Source organism: Emydura macquarii, unplaced genomic scaffold, assembly GCF_026122565.2.
Source record: "Emydura macquarii macquarii isolate MOO-44397 ecotype Brisbane River unplaced genomic scaffold, CSIRO-AGI_Emac_v2 contig_2676, whole genome shotgun sequence".
Taxonomy (NCBI): domain Eukaryota; kingdom Metazoa; phylum Chordata; order Testudines; family Chelidae; genus Emydura; species Emydura macquarii.
The window spans coordinates 27274984-27302156 of record NW_027132813.1 but is presented as its reverse complement, the minus strand read 5'-3'; the positions used below and the strand labels follow the sequence as shown (position 1 = coordinate 27302156).

The 27173-nt window shown below is 39.7% G+C and overlaps 1 protein-coding gene across 3 annotated transcripts in view; it reads right to left on the bottom strand.

Moving 5' to 3' along the window:
• Positions 1 to 27173, bottom strand: part of TTC7A (tetratricopeptide repeat domain 7A) — a 240412-nt gene that overhangs the window by 110509 nt on the left and 102730 nt on the right. For all 3 annotated transcript variants that reach the window (XM_067565099.1, XM_067565100.1, XM_067565101.1), the window contains 3 exons: positions 22628 to 22685; positions 17263 to 17335; positions 8846 to 9006 (listed from right to left, as the gene is read on the bottom strand). In XM_067565099.1, coding sequence (XP_067421200.1) covers positions 8846 to 9006; positions 17263 to 17335; positions 22628 to 22685 — 292 coding nt within the window. The remainder of the gene's footprint in view (positions 1 to 8845; positions 9007 to 17262; positions 17336 to 22627; positions 22686 to 27173) is intronic.

The following is a 27173-nucleotide window of genomic DNA, read 5'->3' as shown; positions in this document are numbered from 1 at the left end:
CCCCGCCGAAATGTGCCACCATGCTCCCCAACTGTCTTCTACATGTTGGGGCAGGAGGTTATCTCACAGATGGTCCTCCTGCCCTTCATTATCTATCTTTGAGGCTTGAGAAATGCCTAGCAGAATGACTCAAGTGGCCTTGTTTACCAGCACAAGTCCCTGTTTAGCAAGCACAACAGTACTCATTGCGTACATTTCTGTTATACAGCCAAGTCCTGGCTAGCAGAGGTTCAAGCAGGCATTGTGCACACCCGCTCCAATCAATATACACGTTACGTTTCAACCCCTGTTGGTACCCAGCAGAATCGGTCGGGGCTCCTAAAGATTCCATCTGAATAGAAAGCAGAACACAATCCACCCTGCAGTGGTTCAAAACAAAATGACACTTAACAGAAGTGTGTGTGTGGAAGGAGGGTGTGGGGAGGGGGAGGGGGGGGGAGAGAGGGGAATGACCCCACTGAGTACACAGAAAATAAACAGTGAACTAAAGCAAGTCAGCAGGCACAGAAAAGCTGCATTTCACCATCGGGTGGGAAGGAACTGACAGCATATTAACTGCATAAGACAGGACTCCAGGGAATTTGGAGTTGGGTATATGGAAATAAAACTGACATTTAGCCTGTTCAAAATATAACAGTACTTCCCAAACTCCCCAAAACAAGTGCTGGAAGGTCAGAATTTATTCCGACAGCTCAGGTTTGACTATCCAAAGAGATGTGAAGACATTTTAGTGACCAAGAGAAGAATGATAACTTAGCCAACTACCGCTACTGTGAAGCTCTTCACAGGCTGCAATGTTGACCGGTTAATTAGCAATCAGCACAGCTCACATGACTAAATGTTAAACACAACAGGTCTTAAAAAAAAAACCCCAAACAAACCAAAGAAAACCTCACACACAGTGGGATTCCAAAGGAGAATCTACAAAATATAAATACAAGATATTAGAAGCCACGCTACTGATATTCCCTTGGGGGATAGACCCAGTATGGCCATTCTTATGGGAATTTCTGTACCTCCACTCAAATAAATTGCCTTTAGGTGCAGTATTACTATGGTTAATAGTTGTCCCAATTTGACCAGGACTGTCCCTGGATTTTCAGATTTAAAAAAGGGGGCAGGGAGGCAAATCCTTTGTAATGTGAGGAGCCTACATTACTACTCCTAAATTCAACCAGGTATCCAGAAGTACTATCCTTCCCCCAAAGGTCTGGCGGCCTACTGCATCATATATCCACTTAAGAGGAAACAGCTGAGAACTCCACCTGTATTATACTCCTTTTAAAATAAAATATTTCAGTCCACACTAGAGATCCAAACCATAATCAAATACTCTAGGTAAGGTCAGGGAGAATAACGTGGGTGTCCTGTCTCTTTTACACTATATCATGGAGGTAAGCATCTGCTGCAGGCTTCAACCAGCACCAATTTTTTATTTCTTTTTATAATGTTTATTATATTTGAAGCCTGCTTCAGTGGCTGCATAGGAATTGCAATCCATCCCCTCCTGAGTACCACTGACACAAGATGTCACACCAACCCATCAGGAACTTGAAGGTGAACAAAGCAGGATGTGAAATAACACAAGCTCTCCCATCACCCCTGCACATGGGTTTGTGGGTGGGAAAACTGACGTATTTTGAAAATCCCTAATCCTAAATGGGCCCCTGAACTAAATTTATGCTGCGTAATGCGCAAATGAAAGCTACTTGAAATCAAAACACAGAGACTCAAGCCACTAACTCAGGCATTCAAAAAAGGTAAAAATGGGGGTGTTTACCAAGAAGTGGTGTCATGCAAGATAATCCAGCTATACTGATACAGAGAAATTTGCAGAATTCCCTTTAAGCATCACATCATCTGAGCTTTACTGATTTTAGTTACACTGTAATTGCTTGATTCAAAATCAATGAGAAAGTCAGCTAGACAGGAAGTCTATATCACTCCAGTCAAGGTCAAGGAAGACTGGAACAAAATATGAATTATTGCTTTAACTATACAGGGCAACTTAATGTTGATCGATTATAACACTAAACAGAAACTATTACACTATATGTATTTACAATACAAAAATGTTGCATTGCATTAGGGTTCAATCTTAGGACTACTATATCACTTGTTAACTAGAATTGTACCCCTACAGGCTGTATTTTATCAATACTTAGGTAAGTAAAAATATTAATAAAACTGCTAAATATACTTTTCATTTTTAGATAACTGTACAGGGCAGGACATTATTGCACATAAAAAGTATGATAGAATTTCACAGTGAAATTGCATCAGATTGTATTGGTGTCATTACAAATGTTTGCTAATACCTCATTTTTCTTTGGTGGTTGATTTTCCCCCCTTTGTTTGTTTTATTTATTGCTAGGAGCTCTTGCATAAAAATAGAATCAGTGTTTTTAAGAGTTCACATACTCTTTTTGCTTCTCTGTCACTGAAGTTATTGTTTCTGAGACCTAACAGCCACTTCCACAGCAACCAAATGTGATGCAACAGGAGAGAATTATGAATTTAGGTGGGGAATATTTATTACTGTTACTGTTACTACTAAAGGCAGGATGAGGGTCTGTCATGATTGCTTGGGGCAAGGAGTGTCTTCAGGTGCATCAGCACAGATCTACCAAAATGGGGCTTCGATCTCCATGGGGGCTCCCTGACACTACCTTAACACTAAAACTAAATCTTTCTCCTCCTCATTCAAATAATTGTCTAAGCCAAGAGAAATGCCAAAAGTGGGAAAATACATCGAAAACCCTGAAAAGCAAACTACATTTTTATAATTCTTTCAGCTTTAAAAACCGGTATGATTAGCATTGTAAGTAAGGAGATTGGCTTAATGCACATTTTAAGTTGAAAGTGTTCTTTTAAATAGTTTTTTTCCCTTTATATAAATGACATATAACAAATCATTCATACTATTTCCAGAGTATACTGATGGTTAACGACCATGTCCATTTTTTAAAAAAGTTAATTTTGTTAACATAATAATGAATCCTAATATACCCTCATAGCCTGGCTAAACAGGATGCTCCAACATGAAGGCCTTGCATATTCTGATTTTCACCAACACTAAATTTGCACAGTTAAGATGTGTCAAAAATATTAAAAACTATATCCACGTAGAAATTGTTTTTTCTCACTCAAGTGTGTTTCAGAAGCATGATACACATCTGTGTCCTTGTACTCTCACTATATATACAGTAAAGTCATATCTTTCCATGTATGAAAACTTACCTTTGTTACTCTATTGCCAGCTATGTAAGTTAATATATTGAAAACAATTTTTTTTTTTTTTTTTTTTTTTTTCAAGTCACTTACAACTGCTGTGGAAAACATGCTACTATAATGAGCCAATTTGTAGAAACGCCCTTAGCACTTTTCACTTTCTATTTATAAATTTATCTAGTATGTTCAAGTGCTGAGGCTTTAAAGTCCTCTTTCAGCCCTGCACTGACTCCTCAGGACTTGCATCCAGAGGAATCCAGAAATACAACAATGTAAGAACTGTAGCAAACTGTTTCATCACCAGGGCCAGGCACAAATTGTCCCCATGCTTAACACTCTCCTGGTGAATGACAAATTGTAGCCCTACAAACATATTAATCTAATACTCTAAGGCCTTGTCTACACTCAGAACTTATACCGTTTTAACTATACTGATATAATTAAAGTGGTACAATACCCTTAGAGTGGACACAATCATACCAGTAGAAAGGTGTTTTATATTGGTCATACAGGAAGCGGAATAAGATATACCAGAATAAGTCACCTTTGTACAGGCATTACTGCATCCACACTTGGGATTGTATCAATATAACTATATCAGTAAAAAACTCCCAACAACAACAACACCTCAACTGACACAGTTACCAACATACCAAAACGATGTGTAGACCAACCCTAAGACAAGGGTCTATAATCTAGTTGATTCATTTTACCTCAGGGATAATAATCCCTCAGGCTATGTCTACACTACAGAGTCTACATTGGCATATCTATGTCAGCATAGCTGTGCCAGCACAGCCCCCAGTAGAGACACAGCATACATCAACAGAAGGAGTTTTTCTGCTAGTACATGATCACCATCTCCCCAAACGATATTAGCTATGGAAGAAAGAGAGAAGGATTCTTCAACGAAATAGCTGCATTGACACTGGGGGTTAAGTCAGCATACCTATAAAGCTAGGAAGTGTGATTTTTTTCACTCCCCTCATAGACATATCTATGCCAGTATAGGTGTTAAGTGTAGACCAGCCTGAATCACTGTGATGGTCTAGAGCCAAAGGAATAGTTCTACCTACTATAGTCAGCAGTATAAATACAGTAGGCAACCAATACCCACAAGAGTATTGCCCAGACCAGTCATGAATTTTCAGTTTTCCATGTACAATGTATATCCTGGCAGACAGTGGAAAGGGAGGGGGGAAAAAAAATCAAACCAATGAAGCCTATCTGACCTTGCATCTGCAAACATCCCTTTTATGCCACTTTCTCTGTAGTGAGAAATAACACCCGAGGAATGAAATTACCTCAATAATATAGAGTAACTGTTCTCTCAGGTACAGTCTGGATCAGACCACTGCAAATAAATCTCACTAGAGGATTATAAAAGTGGTTCTTAATAAAATTAATGTAGTGGTGGAGAAGCCAAGGGCATTTGCTGTCACCAAACCATCTCTAATCCACCTGTAATCTAATACGGTGTTTCGTTTTTTGAAGGCTAGCTGTGGTAAGCCCTAAAACATTTTATTATATCCTTTATGTCAGAAGAACAGTCATATGGCTGCTGTTGCAATACAAATGACTTTCCATGCAAAACACACTTCCTTCCTGTTATTAGTCTCCAAGATATACATTAGATGCTTCCTGGCCTGCTTAGGTATTTGCATTAAGCACACAGTAACTATTTCTGCAAAGGCAAAAAGAAAAATGAAATAAAAATATTTAAATTGATTGATATGCAATTCCAGAAAGAGAATGTACAGGTGGAATGAGCTACAGTTCCCCACATTCTTCCACCAGCAGTTGCTTGATACAGCTGAATCAAATATTGAGGCATTTAAAGCAAAACTGGCATATCGTTGACATTTGTTTTGTGTGTGATATTTTTAACATTTAATTCACAACTGTTGTGAAGACAACTGGTTTTTCCCACCTGTTAAGAGCCCTTTCTGCCCAGCATGAAGACTCCATGGGCCTCATCAATATAGGCCCCTCCTCTGCCGCCAAAATATAGGAAGTATTCTATCACTCCTTAGGTCCTAACCATGACCTTTTCACAGGTCCAGGATCCCCTAAAAGGGTAAGTGGGACTGTTCCATTCCATACTTCTAGCCAGATATGCCCAGGATTCTGATGTGAAAAGGAATCACAGAATCACAGAAATTTAGGTCTGGAAGGGACTTCAAGAGGTCATTCAGTCCATCTCCCCACACTGTGGTAGGACCAAGCCTATGTAGATAATCCCTGACAGGTGTCCGTCTAACCTATTCTTAAAAAATCTCCAAGGACAGGGATTCCACAATCTCCCTTGGTAGATTCCACCACTTAACTATCCTTAAGAATTATTAAGTTTTTCCTAACATCTAACCCAAATCTCCCTTGCAACAGATTAAATCAATTTCTTCTTCTCTTACCTTCAGTGGACATGGAGAACAGTTGATCACCATCTTCTTTATAGCAACCACTAACATACTTGAAGACTGTGATCGGATCCCCCCACAGTCTTCTTTTCTCAAGACAAAACAGATCCAGTTTTTTTAACCTATCCTCACAGGTCAGGTTTTGTAACCCTTTCATCATTTTTGTTGCTCTTCTCTGGACACTGTCCAGCTTGTGAAGTGTGGAGCCCCAAGCTGGACATAAACCACGCAATCTTGTCAGTCCTGAGTAGAGTGGAACAATTATCTTCCAGGGCTTACATAGGACACACTTATTAATACACCCCAGAATAATATTAGCCTTGTTTGCAACTGCATCATGTTGTTGGCTCATATTCAATTTGTGATCCACCATAACCCCCAGATCCTTTTCTGCACTGCTACTGCAGAAAATGAAATGCAGAAACGACTGTTGATACTGCCTCCAGAAACTTACTTTAAGCCATCACTAAAAATTGATATACATTAAAGAACTGGGTTTTACATCCGGATCTATGCTTTTTATTGGCAGAAGTATTGCTAGAAAATCCTTTGAATTTGGAGCAGGTCAGTGCTCTCCTGCTACAGGGTTCATTCTTCAAGAGCCTGACACACAGGGATAGCAATGGGATATAAGATAGCTTCCAATAATTTGATCCAATATAAAATGACTACCTCACTAGGGATTATTTTATTAAAATGTTCTATGTATATGAAAGAATTGAGTATAAAATTGAAGCGCAGGAAGCAGCCACACAGTCAGCCTAATTACATACATCAAGGTAGGAAAATCAGAGCGCAGCCAGAGATGCAGGAAACAGCAGGAGATTTCCATAGCTCTTGTTAGGCAAGTCCTTTGTTTTTTATGTATTATTCATTCTTTTTGTTTCGTGTGCATATTGAGGTAATACTTACACTTCTTGTCATATCCAGAGCTCCAGGGACATTCTGTGTCTCTTAATGAGGGTTTGATCTTCCTTTCCTGATACATGCCTGTGGACTGTGTTTTCTAGTGGAATCATCATTAAAAAGGCAGCTCCCAGGCATTACACAGCTGCCCAGTTCATATCCATGATATTTGGAAACATTTTCAGGTATTTTTAAATGCCGCTTTGTAATCTTCTTGTTTAACTTTGCATATTATTTTGTAATTGTCCCAGACAGTAGTTAAAAAAAAAAATCACTAGTTTTCCTATTGCAACTAGAGATTTATGCTACCATTTGGTCTTACTCTTTGGATAATACTTACAAAGGAATAAAGCTCTCCTGGATATAATCTGTATTTTTAACCTCTATAAAAGTTAGGAACAGTCCAAATGGAAGGTTTCCTTCCTAGATCACCACTTTGGGATAATCTAGTCATCTGTCAGCCTTTCACATTTCCAGCTACTTCATGAGAGGATTTTAAACACGGAAGATCAGTGATTCAGTTCCTGTGCCGCTGTGGACGTCAGAGCTGCAAATATGGACCTGCCACAAGAACCTCAAGTCCTTCCGTTTCCATGGTCTAGATTTCTGCTAGACCAATTTATTAGCAATTTTTCTCATGCTGAAGCCCCTTCCCACTGACCTTGGCATGGAGCAGCAGATGGGTACTCCCCATTCCCTTGCACCATGTTCAACATAGTTGCCACCATCTCTCCGCCGCTGTCACTACCCACTCCCCACTAACGCATACCTCCCACGCTGCCATCCAAACTAATGTGATACTCCATGTGAGTGAGCTAGGCAGCCTCAGTAGGATAGGAAGATGTATTATTTTCATGTCTCAGGGTAATTTTTTTGCCTCAGAGGTCCCAAAGGAATTTCCCCCTCATATTTAGCATTATACAGCTGGCCAGGTACATCACATTTTGTTTGGTTTCTTTGCCTGCCTCTGAAGCGTAGGTTGTTGTACGGAGGTCGGATACTGGACTTGATGATCCAGTTGTCTGATCCGATATGGCAAATCCAGTCTTCTTAACAAAATGGATAGCTTAGTCTTTGCTTCAGTCTTCATCTTAGCTACCTTTTAGTGTTCACAGTTCTCAAGGAACAACTGACTCCTGACTGTAGAGGTGTGAGGACTTTATTATGACAACTATCTTCAAAAACCAAGATTATCAGAATAACCAGTAGAGCATTTCCCTACTCAACCATACATATGTGACAGTTTTAAACAGGTGCCGGTAGAAAGACCTAATTTTTAGTAACAAAAATTCTAATTTTCCCTTAGTCTACAACCCAGTGTGCACAGAAGACCACAACTCTGGACAAGTGTGAAGTAGCTTGAGGAATGAGGCTAGGATATTAATGTCAACTACAAAACGCAATAATTGATAAACACAGGATGCTAAAGCATCCAAGTTATATTAAAAAAACAAACAAACAGTGAAACACAGACAGCTCTGAATGAAGTGAAATAGTGAGCCAGCTCCTACCCCTACCAAAAAATGGCATGGTATCTTTAATGAAAGAGCCTCCATTTTTAAGATCTCATCTGAAAGGCCAGGACATAATAAACTGTAAGGAACTCAATTTGTCTCCCTCAGGAGGATGAAGGGCTAAATCAACTGTGGTGCAATTTGAACCTATGATTCCAAAGATTGTTATTTCAAATGTGGGTCTGAGACAGCCAAGCCATCCCCTCCAGCTGTACTTTACAATACATGACCTTCTTTCCTCCCAAACTGTACTGTTCCCGCAAATCAGATCATACAAATGTATCAAAGAAAGGGTGAAAGTCTGAAAAATTATACACAGCCTCAAATTAGTTTCCCTTTAACCAGGAATTTCTTCAAAATATCAACCTATTTGGGAAGGGGGTAATTTAATGTGCATCACATGCTCATTCTACATGTATATAACAAAGCATATGAAAAAAGTAGAGGTAGTCATGTGTAAGAAAAATTATACAAAAACAAATACATCAAAACGAACAAACCCTATTTTACCCATTACATGATTAATCCATCAGAAAGGCTCGAGACAGTGCATAAAAATAATACATTGAGCCTGATGTGTCACTGTGTTACACCAATTTTACACCAGTTTTACACCTGTGTAATTGCAATGAGGTTGCACTGGTATAAAACTAGACTAATGCTAAGGTACAATGCTTGTGTAAGAAGGAGGGATCTGGTAGGCAGATGTGATCTCATGGCTGGAGATACCAAACCATTTGAGACAAGCAACAAGTTAATGCAAGCAACATCACTTACCTAAAGCTCTCTGGATACTCAGCGAGAGCCATGTTGATGACATCAAGTGCATGCTGATAGTGCTTTTGGGCTGAAAAAAGAAGAGCCAGTAGATGAAGTGAATTCATATCATCTTTGCACAGTTTCAGTGCTCCTTGTAGTTGTTCTATAGCATCGGAAATCTGAAAAACAAGAAATATTTTACCACCAGTCACATATCTGATCCCCATCCCAAAGACAAAACTTGTTACACACATATGACCCTTAGAAATCTTGGCATCCTACTTGGCGATGTGGTGGGAAAACTGACTTTTGCAAGGAATTTAGCAGTCAGCCCAAATTAATGGACTGTCAGCCTAAGAAAGCTTGACAAAAGGGTTGGGGATGAAAAAAGGAGTCTTTAGTCCCAATACATAGTAGGTGGCATGCAGCTGCTACTGCAAGGTATCAGAAGAGGTAGAAGCAGTAGACATGATCCAACAATGTGACATTGGCTGGACTGGGGGGGCCCTTGAGGTGTATTTGGGAGCTCTGATTATTCCCTCCTACACCAATCTCACGTTGGGGGTGTGACGCTGGCTGGGTTGGGGGGGGCATTTATTATATATTTTTTTAACATCAATACGTCAGAATCATAGTAATTCATGGGAGAGCCGTGTCAGGTACCGTTAGAAAGGCTATAATGTGCTAAGTAAGATGATAATTTTTATGTTCATGTGTTATGTGTGTAATGGAAGTTATGGATATGTTTTTATCTGTATTTCATATTGTACTGTGTTTCTGGGCGACACCCCAGACAGGAGGGTTGCAGCACTAGCCTGCTTAATGACCCATTAAGGAAATTCACAGGTACAATGGGCCCAGGGGGAGAAGCCAGGGATATACCTGATGAGTCACCAGTCACTCATGTGACCCTGGACTCCATCTTATTCCTGTAAATTTCCACAAGCAGCATGGCAAAGGCCAAAGAACATAAAAGGCAGCTGCACAACATCCATTTTGTCTTCAGTCTTCACCTACCTCTGGATCAACTCATCTACAACTGGACTGAAACTGTGAAACAAAGGACTGAGACCCATCCAGGTACTGAATGTATACCAGAGGGACTATACAAGCCTGCAAACTCCATAATTCTACTAGAAACCTGATATATATGGACTTTCAAATCAATTGTATATGTCTGATTGCTTTAATCCTTTAACATTTCTCTTATAGTTTGTTTCTTTCTTTTTATAATAAACCTTTAGTTTTAGTTACTAAAGGATTGGCTGGCAGAGTGGTATTCTGGGTAAGTTCCAAACTTCTATTGATCTGGTACTGTGGTTGACCCTTTGGGGTCAGGAGAAACCTTTTTAGCAAAGAGTATAGAGTTTAAATAACTGATCTCTCTACTGGACCTAGTGGCTGATTGGGAGTTGGAGACTGAAATGCAGTGAAGGGGGCTGTGTGTATTTTTATTTTGGCTTCTTGATCATCAGTGTGGGGAATTAGAAGCACTGTTTGTGACTGGTTGGTAAGTCTGACTTCAGTGTCACCCACCAGTGCTGGGAGAATCTGCTCTCCTTTTACAGCCTGGCCTGACCTTGGCATTTTCAGGTGGCTACCCTAGGCACGGACAGGTCACAGACACTCCCTTTATTGCTTTGCCTTTTGTGGTTCTATGCTGTGCACAGATGCAATAACCATACTCCTAACATGACCAATCCCCATCTCTATGTTCAGTCACGAGGAACTGCCAGGGTCTCTTTGCATAGTGTGAACATACACATTTCTTGTGTATTTGGTGTCTTATGATCACTACACAAGGCCACTCATGATTTGGCCTAACGAAAGTGAGATGGAAAGTGATTTGGCCTAAGGAAAGTGGCCTCAGGAAAGTAACTTAAAAATATATTTAAGATTCAGAACAATATCAGGAAGGAGAAATGTCTATGTTAGCTGCACGGTAAAGTGCAGGCCTGACACATACAACAGAAGAATATCATTAGAATCAAGTTCCCATATGGTGGAAACCTTAGCTTTTACAATGAATGCAAATGCACCATCCAGTCTACGTAGATTGACATCCGATCTTTATACTGTCTGTTTACGAAGGAAGTTGTCAACAGATCATCCTGGTGTTTATCAGAGTCATAAGCAAAGATCTGATTTTTTTTATCTTAAAAATGCCTGTCTACCATTTGATTATTTAAGTAAAGTCAGAAAGGATTTCTTAGCACAGTAGCAATGTTAGCACCCACACAGAATCCTCCTCCTACTGCAGAATTAGGAAGAGTGGACAAACAGAGGAGAAAAATAGCACTTAAAAATGTCAACAGACTTTACTGCTATACTGGAAGCATTATACAAGTCAACCTGCAATAGACTAGACACTGCAAAGATATGAGGCAAGTTTCCAGAACAATAACACCAAGATTCTTGGCAGCAGTCAATGCAAACGTCTTTGGAAAGGCAGAGGCCAACTATCTATTGACAGATGCCACAGTTTATTAATTTGAGTAGCTATGGAACATGAGAAGCTTGGAAGTTTGAAGCAGAGATGGGGTTCTGAAACTCCAGGGCTGTATTGTAGATAGGTTGCCAGCTCAAATTCCCTGCCAGTGCTGACTTAGCAGCAATCCCATCTCAGCAGGACCACAAATCCTAGCAGGGCCTACACTAGGGAGATGCTACCATCATCTGATTCATTATTCTGCTAATAAACACATGAAAAATATTTTGCAGGAAACGTGTATCATACTGTGCATGTTGCAAAGGCTGAGCAACAAAGATATAGCTATAAAAGTGAGCGGGGCCTTCCAGCACTTGCAAAACTTGCCACACAGTGCAACATTTACAACCTTGCCTCTTACAGTAGGGTTTATTTTGATACACATTTGCTTAACAAACAGGCTGGGATGTTACCTTTCCCCTGTTGTTCATATGCACAAAATATGAAGACTTTAAAAGCAATTTGCAATGGCAGACTAGATCTCTATATTTACAAAGGTTCAAATGCTTGGTCCTGCCATAAGTGCAGGGGACTGGACTCAGGGCCCCCACATGGGGCAGGGGAGAGGGGGGGAAAGGGTACACTTTACCAGGGCCCGGAGGCCCTGGGGGCCGGGCCCAGGCTGCAACCCCCATTACCATGAGGAAAAAATTGAGGCTAAATTGTAGCTAAATGCCTGAGGATATTTATAGAAACGTATTTCTCTGTATCTATCTATCGATTGTCCAGATCGTGTGAGATTTGCTGGAGCCAATCAAAGATGCAGTGTTAGAGCAGTCTCAAGCAACATTCTGAACAGTGAGTTGCCAGGCCCTTCCCTAGAATAGAGTCTGTGCTTGTGCAGTTAAACTAGGACTTGTAGTTTGAGACTGAGAGACCGAGAGATTTGTGCTCCTCTCTGTGACATGGTCTACCATATCAAGATCAAGAACTACCAGTCCCAGAGTTCCTTGTGCATAAGCAGGAGGGAGGGACAGCTGGTGGGAGGGGCAAAGCAAAGCACCATAAGACAGTGGGAGCCAGTGCTGCTGCTGCTTCTGGTAGGATTTGCAGGCCCAAAATACATGTGAGTAAGTGTCTAATTCACTCATAGTCACACACACACCTCATACTGCCATGTCTGGTGGTGGCTATAAATACAAAGCAGGCAGCCAGTAACGTAAGGAGGTAAAAGAAAGGGAACTAAAAGAAGTTAAAGGACACCAATCCTCCAGTTTTTCAAATCAGACAAGGCCTTTCCGCAGTCAGGCAATATACTAACTAGGGAAGCAGATGAACAAAATCAAGACATTGACAGAATATAATACCTTTATAATGACCAAAAAGTTACAAACTAGTTAGCAAACTTGTAGGACTATCAGGCTAGGAGTTATGTTAAACAAAAATAACAAAGTGGGGAACATTTTTCAGAAAAGTAGAATATGTAACAGTAATTTCAGAATTCAAACCTTTTTCATGGCTCATGAGATTGTATGTCTGGGATAAGGGATTGAGGTATGTGTGTGGGAGGGGTCCCGTGTTACAAGTTTGTACTGGGCCCGAAAAAATTATGCTTGGGCCCTGACTGGACTAAATGACCTCACAAGGTCCCTTCCAGTCCTACGATTCTAAGAAATACAATATTTCAAATGCAATGACTTCAGGCCCCTTAGATTGCATGGTTTACTGTATGAGCTGTGAGTTTTAGGTCATTAACGAAACACTAATACTGGGCAAACCTTTTGTATTTGCAGAGCCTATTATTTCATGTTATAGGATGGGAATTATAGAAAGGAGGAATTTTACTGGCTAGCAACATTTCCTATTAGAAATAGTCTTGAACCAAAATACCAAACACAGAGCTTTAGCAAAGTGAGGATCCAAATGACTTGGGCCCATATTTAGCTCTTACTGCACCGGAAGCTGGCATGGGATGGGATGGGATGGGAATTCAATTGCTATCAGAAGTCCAAGCCAGGACACAGAGAGATTGTGTGGTGCAACACAGCCTATTTTAGTTAGTCTGAGAGTTAGTAGAGACAATCAAACTACAAGGTCTGTCTGTGTCCAGAAGTCTCATGAGAAGCTTATTTATATATACCCAGGATGCAGCTGTTTATATATTATAACAGAGTCCTGTGCCTTCTCTACAACAGGAGATACCATAGGACTTTTTAGCTGATTTGTTCTCCCTGAAATCACGTTCAAAAGGAGGGGGAAGAAAAAAAGGACTGTAGAAGAAATAGCTTAAAGATGTTCTCGCTACTATTTTGTATTCATTTTCCCCTTATTTAAGTACAGACTCTCTTGAAGTCTATAGATACTTTTTGGAAATTGCCCCTTGAAACTTCAGGTCTTCACTGGCAGTCAGCAGATGAAATTGATCAGTGAGTGCTCTAATTCTCAGCTGCTGGCCTCTGGCTGCCTTTCCACTCCTGTTTTCATGGGAAGGAAGGTCAAATCAAATCAAACAACTTCAGTGCAAGTTTTTAAATAGTCTGAATACCTTGTTTGTGGTTGTTACGGATCTGACATTGATTTACTTGGTCCTCGGCACAAAACATGGGAACCAGCACCTAAAATTAACGAGAGTTCTTACGCCTCCTCAGTGGGATCCCATTTCCATGGAAACAGACTGGCAAAAACATGGCAAGATTTTTAATGCTGACTTTTCAAAGTGACACTTTAAAATGTTCGCTCTACCTTGCATTTGCTGATCCAAACTCTGTTACCACAGAAACAGGAGGAGCAACACAAATAGCACGCTGGAGTTGAGAGCTAGAATTCTCATTTGTCAATTTCCTTGGTTGACTGCCAAGGGAGACCTGCCTGGGGGTAACCAACACCTGCAAATGCTGACCTTGGCCTACTAGTACTGCAAGTTAGGGGATTCTGGGGGGGAGAAGATAAAATAAAACTCTCCTTATAGATGGGAGCATTTTTAAATTGAGATGAATTGCATTGAAAAATGTTCCAAAAATGCTTCAGGGTCTGATCCAAAACCTACTGAAGTTAACTGGAGTCTTTCCACTGATTCAGTGATCTTTGAATCAGACCCTAGAAAAGCAACAACACACTCAAACATGGGCGCCTAGTATAACATCACCATACACTTTGGTGGTTGAAGGTACTTCATCTTGTTCTGCACCCACCCCTAGGGTCCACTTCTAATCACCCCACCTTACTTTGATTTCTTGTTCCTGGGAGGGAGGAAGATTTGAGGGTTTTTTTCTCTTTCCTTCTCCTGTCCCCAATGTTTGCCAGAGTGATTTTAAGCACATAGCAGAAACATGCACTGCTGAAAATATTCCATGGAGACCTCTCAGGCTAGGGAATTTTTCCAGCTTCCTTAGCACCTTAGTAGCTAACCTGGTCACCTTGCTCCATTAAAAAACAAACAAACAAACAAACAAACAAACAAACAAACAAAAAACCCTCCAAAAAAACCCCCCAGAACATTTGCATTAACCTATGGGAGTTTGAGGCCTGTATTTTTCACCTGCATTTAAGGTATCTTATTTAGTGGACAAAGCATTGGATTAGGATTTAGAAGACCTGGATTCTGTTCCTGACTGTGCCACTCTTCTGCTAGGTGGCATTGAACAAATCATTCACTTTTCTGTGCTTCAGTTTCTCAATCTACAAAAAGGAGATAATACTACTGACCTCGCTTTTAAGGGGTTTGAGATCTATGGATGAAAAGTGCTACGTGAAAGCTAGGTATTAATAAATAATAACAACAACATTATTTATTATTATTATTATTATTATTAGAGACTTTGACTATAAAAAACAATAGATCTGATTTTTCTCAGCAATAGACATTTCTGGTCAACTGTATAGGACTGGAGTCTTTATTTCTTAGCACTTTGTTACACCCCAATGAAAGTTTTAATTGTGACATTCAATAGTTAATACAATCTGTCAGAGGTTTAAAAAAAAAAAGGAAAGATAATTTATCCTGCAGTTAATGAGAAAGAGAATATGTTAGATACTTTAAATAATTAAGGATATTAAAAAATGCATTACCTAATGTTTATCATTAACTAAATTGGCAGAAGAAGAACAGGATATTTTACAGCAGTCTAAAAATAAAGATGTCTCAGGTATCTCTACTCGCTCCGAGCATGCTTTAAAGATTTATATCCCGCTAGATGGAGAAGAACTGGAACTGCATAGCAGGGGCCAGACTGACACAAGAGAGGTATCTAGCTATCAGGGATAAGTGGCAGAATGTCAAGGAGAAACATGCAGGTGGGAAAGAAATAACAAAGAAAGTTGGTATGGGGGATAACAGGCTGAATGAAAAGAACATGAGGAGAGGGAGATGATGAAATGAGATGTGAAGAGCAACATTAAGAAAGACTAGCAACCGAGAAAGAGAAAGGGAAATGACTTAAAGCCTGATGAGTTAATAAAAGATGTGAGGAGGAGGAGGAAATTATTACCAAGAAAATCTCAGCTTTATTTTTAAGGATAGTGACTGAAAATATCTATTAAAATATTCTTTTAGCATTTTTACACTTGAAAGGGACTAAGGAAGAAGCCATGTATAGCCAAACACTATCACCGAAAGAAGAGTAGCTGGATATTTTTTAATGAAAGACCTGAGTAATCTGCACTGTCAGGCATACAATAGCTGATGACAAAGTCAAATCAGCTGTTTTAATGATCCTTGCTATTGTATTCATCCTTACAACACACTGCTCTTATTATGAAAGGGTTACAAAAGTGACATTATTAACAGTGGGCTCACTTGGAACAATTAGTTTAACCTAATGAACAAACAGCTAACCTAATTAGCTTGGAAAAGTAAGAAGTATCTGACTGTTTGACTCCGTGGTGGAGACTAGGGAGAGTAAGCTGCATTGAACAGAAAGCCTGCTAATGAAGGAAAATAAACTGATCAAATTTCCAAATCTAGCTAAAAGCGTTCTTAATAAACAGGATCTTCTTAACTAAAAGGTATTGGCTTCTAAAAGGAAAAAGACCAGCTTTTTCTTCAACACAGAATGGTTTTCTTGAGGTAAGAACTGCAGTAACATTTGACTTCCAAATAATCCTATTGCCTGAAGGTTTCCGGAGCCGACAGAAATCTTAGCTAAAGATGCTCAAGTATGGAATAAGCAAGTCTTCAATATGGATAACCTGAGAATTGGTGCGATGTAGTACCTTAACAGGAACAAGACAGCGTTTGGGTGGGAGGGGACTATGATGGTGGGGGGCAGGGTACTTCCTGGTTCCTGAGGAACAAGTAAACATCTCTAGCTCACCTTCACTCTCTCCTTGCACAGATGCTTAGCGCAGGACCTATAGGTAGGGGTCTACCAAATTCACGGCCGTGAAAATCGCATCATGGAGTGTGAAATTTGATTTGCCTGGTGAAATCTGGTCTTTTGTGTCTTTTTACCATACTGTCTACTTTTACCCCATAGTATAATAAAGTACACAGTGTTTCTCAAACTGGGGGTCCTGAATCAAAAGAGGGTTGCAAGTCTATTATAGGGGTATTGGCACCTTTACTTCTGTTTTGCCTTCAGAGCGTGGCGGCTGGAAAGTGGCGGCTGCTGGCCGGGCACCCAGCTCAGAAGGCAGCGCTGCCGCTAGAGGAAGCACAGAAGTAAGGATGGCATGGTATGGCATGTAACTTATCTGCAAAATTTGCTACTTATGCTGTGACCAACCCACAATTTAAATAGACCTCTACCTATAGGGCACTGTTTGGGATACAAAGCTGGATGAATGCCTTTGAGTAATCATGCTTGGCAACAGGACTGTGATGAGACCCAAGCTGGGGAGTTTCTGCTTACACTTATGTGAACTTATTTTGATTTCCTGGTATCAACCTCATTCAATAAGGAAGTGGGGCCTGTGACTGGTTTGGTTTCATTCTTCTGAGTCATTCCACCAGCTTCTAGTGACTCAATGGCTGATCATACTGAAACTGCCAGCCGTTGCACATTCCTACCTGTCTGACGAGAGCTAGCTGCAATGAGACATAGAGGATGATTTGGTGATCTTCAGGGGCCAACTGATGTGCTCTGTAAAAAAAAAAAAAAAAAAGAATAAGAAAAGGAAAGTGAGTGTCAGATTGTACTTTTCATGATCTTCTCTAGAAGAAGGAAGCCACAAATAACACACACAAAACCATATTCCAAGAAGAATTCTGCTCCCTCAAGTGCAGAGCACATAGCAAGCAGACAGAGAAGCACGTGAGTGCTCTGCCAGCTGTGCCAAGCTCATGAAACCAGCAAGCAGGAACAGCAATAAAAACGCCAACCTTCAGGATTTTATACAGCCAGTTGCTAAGCTTCACACACTTACAGAACACCAATTTGACAGTGTGCGATAGATGAGTTATGGCAGAGCATTTAGCTATCTGAATATGACAGAGAAGAGGGCTGTGTACATTGGTAGCTTCTAATTCATGACCTGCATGACACTGTTTTAAGCAATTCAGGCCAACTGAAGTAACAATCTAACTAACTGCCTTCTACTACCAACACTAAGGCTTAGTACACGCTTACCGGGAAATTCGGCGGCAGTCGACGGGAGTTACACAAGCTACATAGAGTAGCTTGTGTAACTCATGTTGACTTACTAAATCCTCTTCTGCATGCCATCTCCACTACGCTGCGCTGATGGGAAATGCGTTCCTGTCAATGCATCGCTACGCCTTTTGAGGAGGTGGTTTAATTGAATCAACTTCCGGATCTATTGAGCGGGTCTTCACTGCCGCTCAAACGATTCGGATAGATTGATCGGACGGTGGTGAATTTGCTGCCGTCTGTGTACATGCCCTAAAACACAGCATCAGTTCCCTTCCTGGATGTTTTAATGAGGGTTCTAAAAACCATCTTGGCTACGGAAAGTTTCTGATGCTGGGTGGGGTAGGCAGGTTGGATACTTGGTGGAGAGATGGGATAACTAGTTTAATACTGTAAATAAAAAGCATTCACTGATGGTATTTTTACCACTATTTGTATTTCAAAAGCACCTAGAGGCCCCAGGATCAGAATCCCATTGGGCCAGGCGGCATACAAATACACAGATTGTCCCTGCACCAGAGAGCTAAATACAGTCTAAATACTCAATGACCAACTTTAAGGTTGGGAGGGGAAATAGACACACTGAGAGGTGAAGTAACTTGCCCAAGTCCACACATCAGGCCAATGGCTGAATCAATAAACAGTACATGTGTCTCCTGATTCCTCGTCCAGTGCCTTATCCCCACATCACACTGCCTCTCCTGTGATATGCCCAGTGATTAGCCCGTCATGGAACTGAATAAAATGAGAACCTATACTACTTTGAATTTAGAGCCTGGCTCAATGTCTAAACATACACAGAGCAGGTTGTTTGTTTTGTTTAGGGACAGGCACAGGATTTCAAACACGCTCTCGCTATCCCATTGCCCTTTCCCTACAAAGGACAAGTGCTTATAAAGAGCAGGGAAAAGGATTTCACAAGACTCCCCAGTCACAACATTTGGGTTTCCTTTTAAGGTTTTTGAAGGGTCACTCAGATAACACTCTTAAAATTATTACCGACTCCACGGTGGCTGACACAGCTAGATCATCTCCTAACCTAGTGCTCTTTTACAGCTATACCTTTACACAACAGGAAAGGCTAATCATACCAAACAGATGTTTTCTAATTCTCTGGGCTGTGCTCCAACGACCAGAGAACCCTGCACCTGTGCTGCCCTACCCTAAGCAAGTACAGTTGAAGAGTTTATGAAGGAGAAATAAAAGACTGACAAGCCTGGCAGCTAAGCACTGCCAAACTATTCATTCACTCATAAAGAGAGGTACTGCAGGAAACAAAAAACACATACTTTTTCAATGTCAGATACCACACAACTATAGTCATCGCTTGTGAGCAAAAAGCTATTGAGTTGATAATTCTAATTAATGGCTGTAGAACCAGTTAGTTTAACGTGGATAAAGAGCATCCTTTATCTCTCTTGTTTAGAGCCTCTCTCAACCTGTGGCCAGCGTGATCCACACCAAAAATATTATTCATGGGATTAAGATGTGACATGGGAGACATCATGTTGCAATGTGTATAAGCAACATGATCTTTTTATCTAAGATCAAATTTAACCTTGATCCTGACTACTGGGGCAGGATGAGCTGCCTGCTTTTATGTGGTTATTATAAAGACTTAAATAGTCCCATTAACAATATATGAAAGGTCTAAAAAAGGGGGGAAGTTCCCATGGGTGTATGTGAACACTGACTGACAATGGTTTGTGAAAGAAAGAAGAGCTGCTATTTTGTTGCTTAGCATCCCCTTAAAGGGCATTTAAAAAAAAATCAAACTGATGGAATTAGGTTTCCAGCTGAGAGACCTATGTTTAAGGATGATTTTAGGATCTAAATCCTGGGCTGGAAGAGTCTACATGTACTTTGGAATTATAAACATGGTTACACGGAGAGACAGGGTACTAGCCAGTCAACTCTTGTAACACCCACAGTTGGCTGAACTATGAATATCTGATGTTTGGCTAAAGACTTATCTGTTTCCTAGCTAGAGTTAAGATACCAGAAAAACAAGTCGCAGTCAGTGGGAAAGGTCAAAGGATAAAAATAAATACAGTTAAAAAGCAAGGCAGCACAGCAATTACATCTAAATAGCACTGTAATGAAGATACTACATGAGTCTAGGTACATGTTACTTAAAGTACGGTTCTACTGTGAAAAGAGACGATGTAAAAGGGGCACCTTCTTGCTCTTCAGATTACCATGCGGTGAGTACCCAGAGTCACATCTGCTGACTTTAGTGACACAAATAAGTTTTTACTACTATATACTGTTACTGCTGCAGAGCCAGCATGGCTGAGAGTGAGTGAGCTGGATTCTATTCTTTCTTGTGTAACATCAACAGAACTGTTAACTAAGATCCAATTACAGGGTCAATCAGTTAAATCTGCACAAACTCCTCAAATACAAAGCAACAGTCCAGGTGTAACTGAGGGCAGATTTTGACCTGCAGAATCTCTATTATAGGTGATGATGTACAAGAAGAAAAGAATTCAGTCTGACTTAAAGATCCTATGTGGAGTTTAGATGCCCTGATGATAGGTATCTTAAAAACAGCTAACATAGACAGAGTTTGAGAGACCAGTAGTTAGGAGGAAAAAACCCAACCTTTTCCTTATAAACTTGAGATACATTAAACTTGGAACCTCACAAAGTAATTCTTATGGTTAACTTTTCAAAATAGATTTAATCCTCAATTTTTGTCTTGTTTTGTAGTTTAAGAAAAAAAGATACCTCACAAAAGGTAGCTTTTAAATTTAGCCAAATGATCTGCTGCATTGTTGGTATCCTAGGAGTGATTTGGAAAGATCAAAAAAACTGTTAAGTACATCAGAAGTAGGAAGCCTGCCAAACAATTGGTGGGGCCACTAGATGATTGAGGTGCTAAAGCAGCATTCACGGAAGACAAAGCCGTTATGGAGAAGCTAAGTGAGTTATTTCCATCCATCTTTACTGCCAAGGATGAGAGGGAGATTCCCACGCCCGAGCCTTGTTTTTAGTTGACAAATCTGGGGAACTGTCCCAGATTGAGGTTTCAGTAGAGGAGGTTTTGGAAAAGACTGATAAATTAAACAGTAATAAGTCACCAGGACGAGATGGTATTTACCCAAGTATGAAAGACCTCAAGTATGAAATTGCAGAACTACTAACGGTGGTATGTAACCAATCATTGAAATCAGCCTCTGTACCAGATGACTGGAGGATAGCTAATATAAATAAGGCTCCAGAAGTGAACCTGGCAATTACACACCAATAAGCCTAACTTCAGTACCAGGCAAATAGCTTAAAATTATAGTAAAGAACAGAATTATCGAACACATAGATGAACATAACATGCTGGGGAAGAGTCAACATAGCTTTTGTAAAGGAAAATCATGCTTCACCAATCTACTAGAATTCTTTGAGGGTATTATCAAGCATGTGGACAAGTGTTGTTCAGTTGACATACTGTACTTGGACTTTCAGAAAGACTTGGACGAGGTACCTCAACAAAGGCTTTTAAACAAAGTAAGCAGTCTTGGGATAAGAGGGAAGGTCCCCTCATGGATCAGAGGTTAAAAGATAGGAAACAAAGGTCAGTTTTCATAAAGGAGAGAGGTAAATAGTGGGATGTCCCAAGGACCTGTACTAGGATCTATGCTGCTCAACATATTCATAAATGATTTGAAATTGGGGGCAAACAGTGAGGTGGCAAAATTTGCAGTTGATACAAAATTACTCAAGATAGTTAAATCCAAATCTGACTGCAAAGAGTTACAAAAGGGTGAAACAAATGGCAGGTGAAATTCAATGTTGATAAGTGCAAAGTAATGCACATTGGAAAACATAATCCCACTATCTTTACAAAATGAAAGGGTCTAAATTAGCTGTTACCACTCAAGAAAGAGATCTTGAAGTCATTGTGGATAGTTCTCTGAAAACATCTGCTCAATGTGCAGCAGCAGTCAAAAAAGCTAAGAGAATGTTAGGAAGCATTAGGAAAGGGATAGATAATAAGACAGAAAATATTATAATGCCACTTTATATATCCATGGTACACCCGCATCTGGAATACTGCGTGCAGTTCTGGTTGCCCCATTTCAAAAAAGATGTATTAGAAGTGGAGAAGGTACACAGAAGGCAACAAAAATTATCAGAGGTATGAAACAGTTTCCATATGAAGAGAGATTAAAAAGACTGGGACTGTTCTGCTTAGAAAAGAGACAACTAAGCAGGGATGTGATAGAAGTCTGTAAAATCATGAATAGTGTGGAGAAAGTGAACTAGGAAGTGTTATTTATCACATCACATAACACAAGAACCAGGGGGTCACCCAATTAAATTAATAAACAGCAGGTTTAAAACAAATTTAAGGATGTACTTCTTCACCCAACACATAGTCAACCTGTGGAATTCACTGCCAGGGTATGTTGTGAAGGGCAAAAGTATAAGTGGGTTCAAAAAAGAATGAGATAAGTTCATGGAGGATATTAGCCATGACAGTCGGAGACACAACCCCATGCTCTAAGTGTCCCTAAACCCTGACTGCTGAAAGCTGGGACTGGATCACCAGGGATGGATCACTCAATAATTGCCCTTTTGTTTTCATTCCGTCTGGCACTGGACACTTTTGGAAGACAGGATACTGGGCTAGATGGGCCATTGGTAGGACCCAATATGCCCGGTCTTATGTACTATATTAAAAACTGAAATGCTGAAGCAGTTTGCCGAACATTTTTTTTTTAAAGAACTGTTTTGGATTCATTCAAAAAGCAAAAGCAAACAGCAGCTAGTTAGGCTCTTCCTCACCTCTCCAAAGTTTGAAGTGCTTTCTTGTGCAATTCATCTTGAGTACATTTCAGGGTAGCTGTGGGACAAGACACATACAGTTATTTATCAGTTAGACAGAGAACACTTGCAATACATTTTAAAATGTTAGCATAAAGCAGCAGACAGATATTAGTACTTGTATGTAAGGCTGTGACAAACCCAGTTTTGTTTTTGGAGAAAAACAACAACAACAATTTTAATATTTGATTTGGGTTTTTTCAAGGAGTTTCCCCTCCTCCCTTCTCTGTGACTCTGAAATGGCCTTCTCTGTGACTCTGAAAAATTTTCATTAACATAATACACATAACTGAAAGGCATTTTTAAACTAGAAACATCAGAGCCAGACTCTTGGCCCTGGCTGCTTTGTGCTAACTACCCTACAGGGGCAGCTAAGTAAGTAACGCCCTGACTCAGGTATACCCAGCTCTCCACCAGCTCCTATCCCCTTCACAATGGGGGTGTGCCAGGTTGAAGAGAGGGAATGTCAGGGGTAGAGCTCATGATGCTCTGCCAGATTCTCAGCCAGCGCAGCAGTCCTCCTGTGTTTCTGCAAGTCCTTAGGCTGCTCCAAGTTATGTTAAGCATGGTTTTGGTCCCCAGCTGTGACAAGAGTTAACTCAGCACTGCTAAGGATCTGGCCCATTAGGCTCTAATTTCTATCTGTGAAGTAATCTAAAAAAGGTAAAATGGAAGTGTTCAAGGTTCTTGTTATGCCAGTTAGGAAACAATAACACACTTAAGGAGCTACGCAGGAGCCTAGAGGGCAGCGGGAATGGATAGAGTTATTTGAGGATTGAGGAGAGGGGCATGGCTTGTGCATGTAATTCATTGTTATTGGATACTGAATAGAGGAGTATGCAAATAGTTATGGAGGCTTAGTTTTCTAGAACCTGAACACTTCTGCCAAGTGGGAAGGCATCTAATAGCATTGTTCTGGATTAAACAGGCTAGCTCATATTGCTTCTCAATCTTCACAGTTCACATGGGTTTTTTTTCTTATTCTACATGTCATAAATATGAGAGGTGATGATCAATACTGCAAAGAAGTGATTAGTGTTTAGTGAAGACCAAACATCAATGTATGAGTTTATCTGACTCAACATGCCTCATGGGAATGGAAGCGGCAGAAAACAAATGACTGAATGGCATAATGCACTGAAAACACATTATTCTTCTAAAATAAAGTAAAATACAAGCACTCTGAAGAGTTAAGTAGAAAAACGGAAAAGATTCGGGCTCATATAAAAATGAAGATAATCAGTTTCTTCAGATTCTCCAAAATCAAATGTGCCATTGAATGAAACATTATTGACTGAAGTGGTAAAGCAGAACACAAGTGAATTTGGTCATACTGCAGTGTCAGACAATTTCCAGGCCAATGTGGTTGTCAAAATATAGCTGGAATGATAATGTAAGTTCTTTCTTTATGCATTCCAAGAGTTCTTCAACATCAATTTCAATCTGGAGCAGTCTCTGTTAATCGTCAACACCCCCAAAAATTACAAAAAGATCAACCAGTGATTATGCCATAAAAATATCCTGAAAGGCAGGGACTTGATAAGAAAAGTGAAGTTTTTTTTTTTTTAAATATTAACAACATAGGCTTTAATGGAGCACAAAATGAACAGTTTAAAGAAAAGACTGGAACGCTTCACTCTGGATATCCCCTTCCAGACAGACTGAAACTTCCAGTCTACTACTAAATGTTGTAAGTAAAGACACAGGGAAAAAAATCTGAGGGAAATTTTTTTTAAAAATCAACATGGACATTAATGCAAAATGGATGGTGACACATGAGAAATGAGCTCATAATGGCTGCAAGCATCTACCCGGGAAAAAAAAATGTTCTCACTTCATGCAACTGATTCTACATCTCCTAGGAAAACCACAAAATATTGGGTCAAAGTTGCTAGATATGTTAACCAAAGAAGGCAGAGAAAAGTGTGTCAAGGAGGAGTTTTGCTATTTGTTCAAACACCAAAAGTAAAATGAAAAGCTCTAGAGAATTTATAGGGGGAATCATCCTAAGCTTCTGATTTCTGGGTGTTCAGCACACTATTTATACCTCATTTAAAAAGGGGTATAGCACCTAACATATACTGAGGGAGCTGAGAAATTCTTCCATAAGCATTAACCTCACATTTAGTTAACTGAGAAAGAAGGACTGATGTCTCAGCTATCCAATGCCATTTAGCGGACTCTTGAAGATTTTGGGTCTGCTCTTCAGATGTTGCAAATTGATGTAGCGCCATTGGCTTCAGTGTATTTATGCTGATTTATACAAGTTGGAAATCTGGCCTTATAACACTGCATTTGCATCCAACTACCATAAGCATGCTGTGATTTGTGCTGACAATGAGGACTTTTGATCAAAACATATCAGGCACTTTATGCAACGAGAGACTTTACAGAAAGGAACTAAACTTCCAAAAACTATTGAAGGTGGTTTTGGAGAGACTTAACAGATTACACACTATCAGAGTCACAGTGGAAATGCAGCTTAATTTAGTTAAGCCACATGGTTTCAATGAGCGCTAGGTACTTACATACCTGGGCCTTAGGAGCTTAAGTCTTACTGAAAATCAATGGGACTTAGCACCAGATTTTCAAAAGTATTTATATGCCTCAACACCTTTTGAAAGTCTGGCATTTAGGAGCCTCGGTCACTTTTGAAAATGGGGTGTAAGATCCTTAGGCCTTAGTTCAGTGCACTTATACTGCAGTTCAAATTCTTCTTATTATATATCAAATAGGAAAGAATGTGGTTTGATTACTGATCTACAGATGAAGAAATTAGGACTGGTTCATTAATAAGCAATGCCTACAGCTTTCTAATATTAGCCTGTGCCCTCAATATACTAACTGTATGTAGTTCTTATGGCTAGCTAGAGGAACATTTTCATCTCCATTCCTGATTTGTGATATTGTATCCAAAGTTCCAAACAAACACAAAAATGGGTGGAGGGTCTGGAAATGCCAAGGAATATTTAAGGATCAGCTGAGGAATGTGAAGAGCACTTGCACTTCACATTATATTCTGCACTTGGTGATTCTTCCCCTCACCAGGACTTAGTTAAACTCAACCTATCTTCCCTTGCCTTATATGAATTCTGTATGAGACCTAAGGGAGACAAAGTTGGCACTGCAGACAGTGACAAAACTAGAACAGCAAGGGGGGAAAAAAGATACACTGTTAAAAATGCACCAACTCATCACAACAGAGTTTAGCCATTAAAGAACAAACAAACCCACACAGAAGAAATAGATGTTCTGTGGCAATAACAGATCTGTATTCCTGAAATGAAGGAAAAATGAAGGCATCCTCTCTGCTAAATACAACACATCCCCTAGCTGCTTCAGTGAGATGTAGTTCAACAACACATAAGCAGATACCTATTGAGAACAAGGGAGCCACATAATACTACACAGAGCAATCTTGTCTTATCAAGAGGATAGCTCTTACACGTATGAAGGGACTTTTTGAAGATTATTTTAAAAAGACCAAAAAGGATTTTAATTATATTCCAAATGATTCGCTTATCCAACTTCTGCAAACAGACAGTCATGCCGTAAAGCAGAAAGTGTCACAAGGCAAAAGGTTTAATTTTGAAAGATCCATGTCTCTGTCATACTAGGTATTGTTAACTATTGATAAAATACAAATTAGAAAGAGAAAGCCTAAACTTAATCAGAAAATGTCTTATATTCCATCACAAACTTTCTAACAAGAGTTGTCAAGTGGCTTTAAAGCAATTTATTAATTAGCACCAAGTGTGCTGCACCCATCAGAAATCAATTTAAATGGAAAGTTATGGGAGTTAACATAAACATGCAGATACTCGTGTGATCATATCTGACGTGAATGTGTTTATACACACAAGAACACACATTTAATCTTTCACAATATGAAACACAGGATTTATATTAGGAGCTGATTCTCCTCCTTTCATCCCCCTCAATTTATACTTCAGTTCTATGAGAAATATTTTAATCTTCCTATAACAATAAAAAATTCTCTTTCAGTATAGATTTTGAGGGGTATTTTTGGTTAAAATGCCAGATATTCATGTATTTGGAAGCAAGTATGTTTCAAAGGCATTTAATCCATTTTATTAAAAGAAGATAATCTCAAAGAGGGAAGCATAGTCTCTAGTTTCCCTTAAAGAATGTGCCAGACACCTCCACTAAACAATTGGTTCTGCCTAGTTTAATACTAAAAGCATGAGGTCTGAAAGGCAGAAACTCCACTATTTCACAACGAAATTCAGAGGCTAGATTGGACACAAGTGTAGAGCTGCTGTAGTGAAGGTTAAATGTTTTTTGGTTTTTTTTTATAAATGAGATTGCTGTAGAAGAGACAGCTTCCAGAGGAGAAAGCATTAAAAGTCACACTAAAGCTCATTAAATACTTTGATCATTAAAGTGGGAGTCCAATAGACTCCTCTACGACTTGCTTCATCAGAAGTTTTTTATTAAAGTTTCAGCACAGAGGATAATCATCTTACTATTTATTTATTCACATATT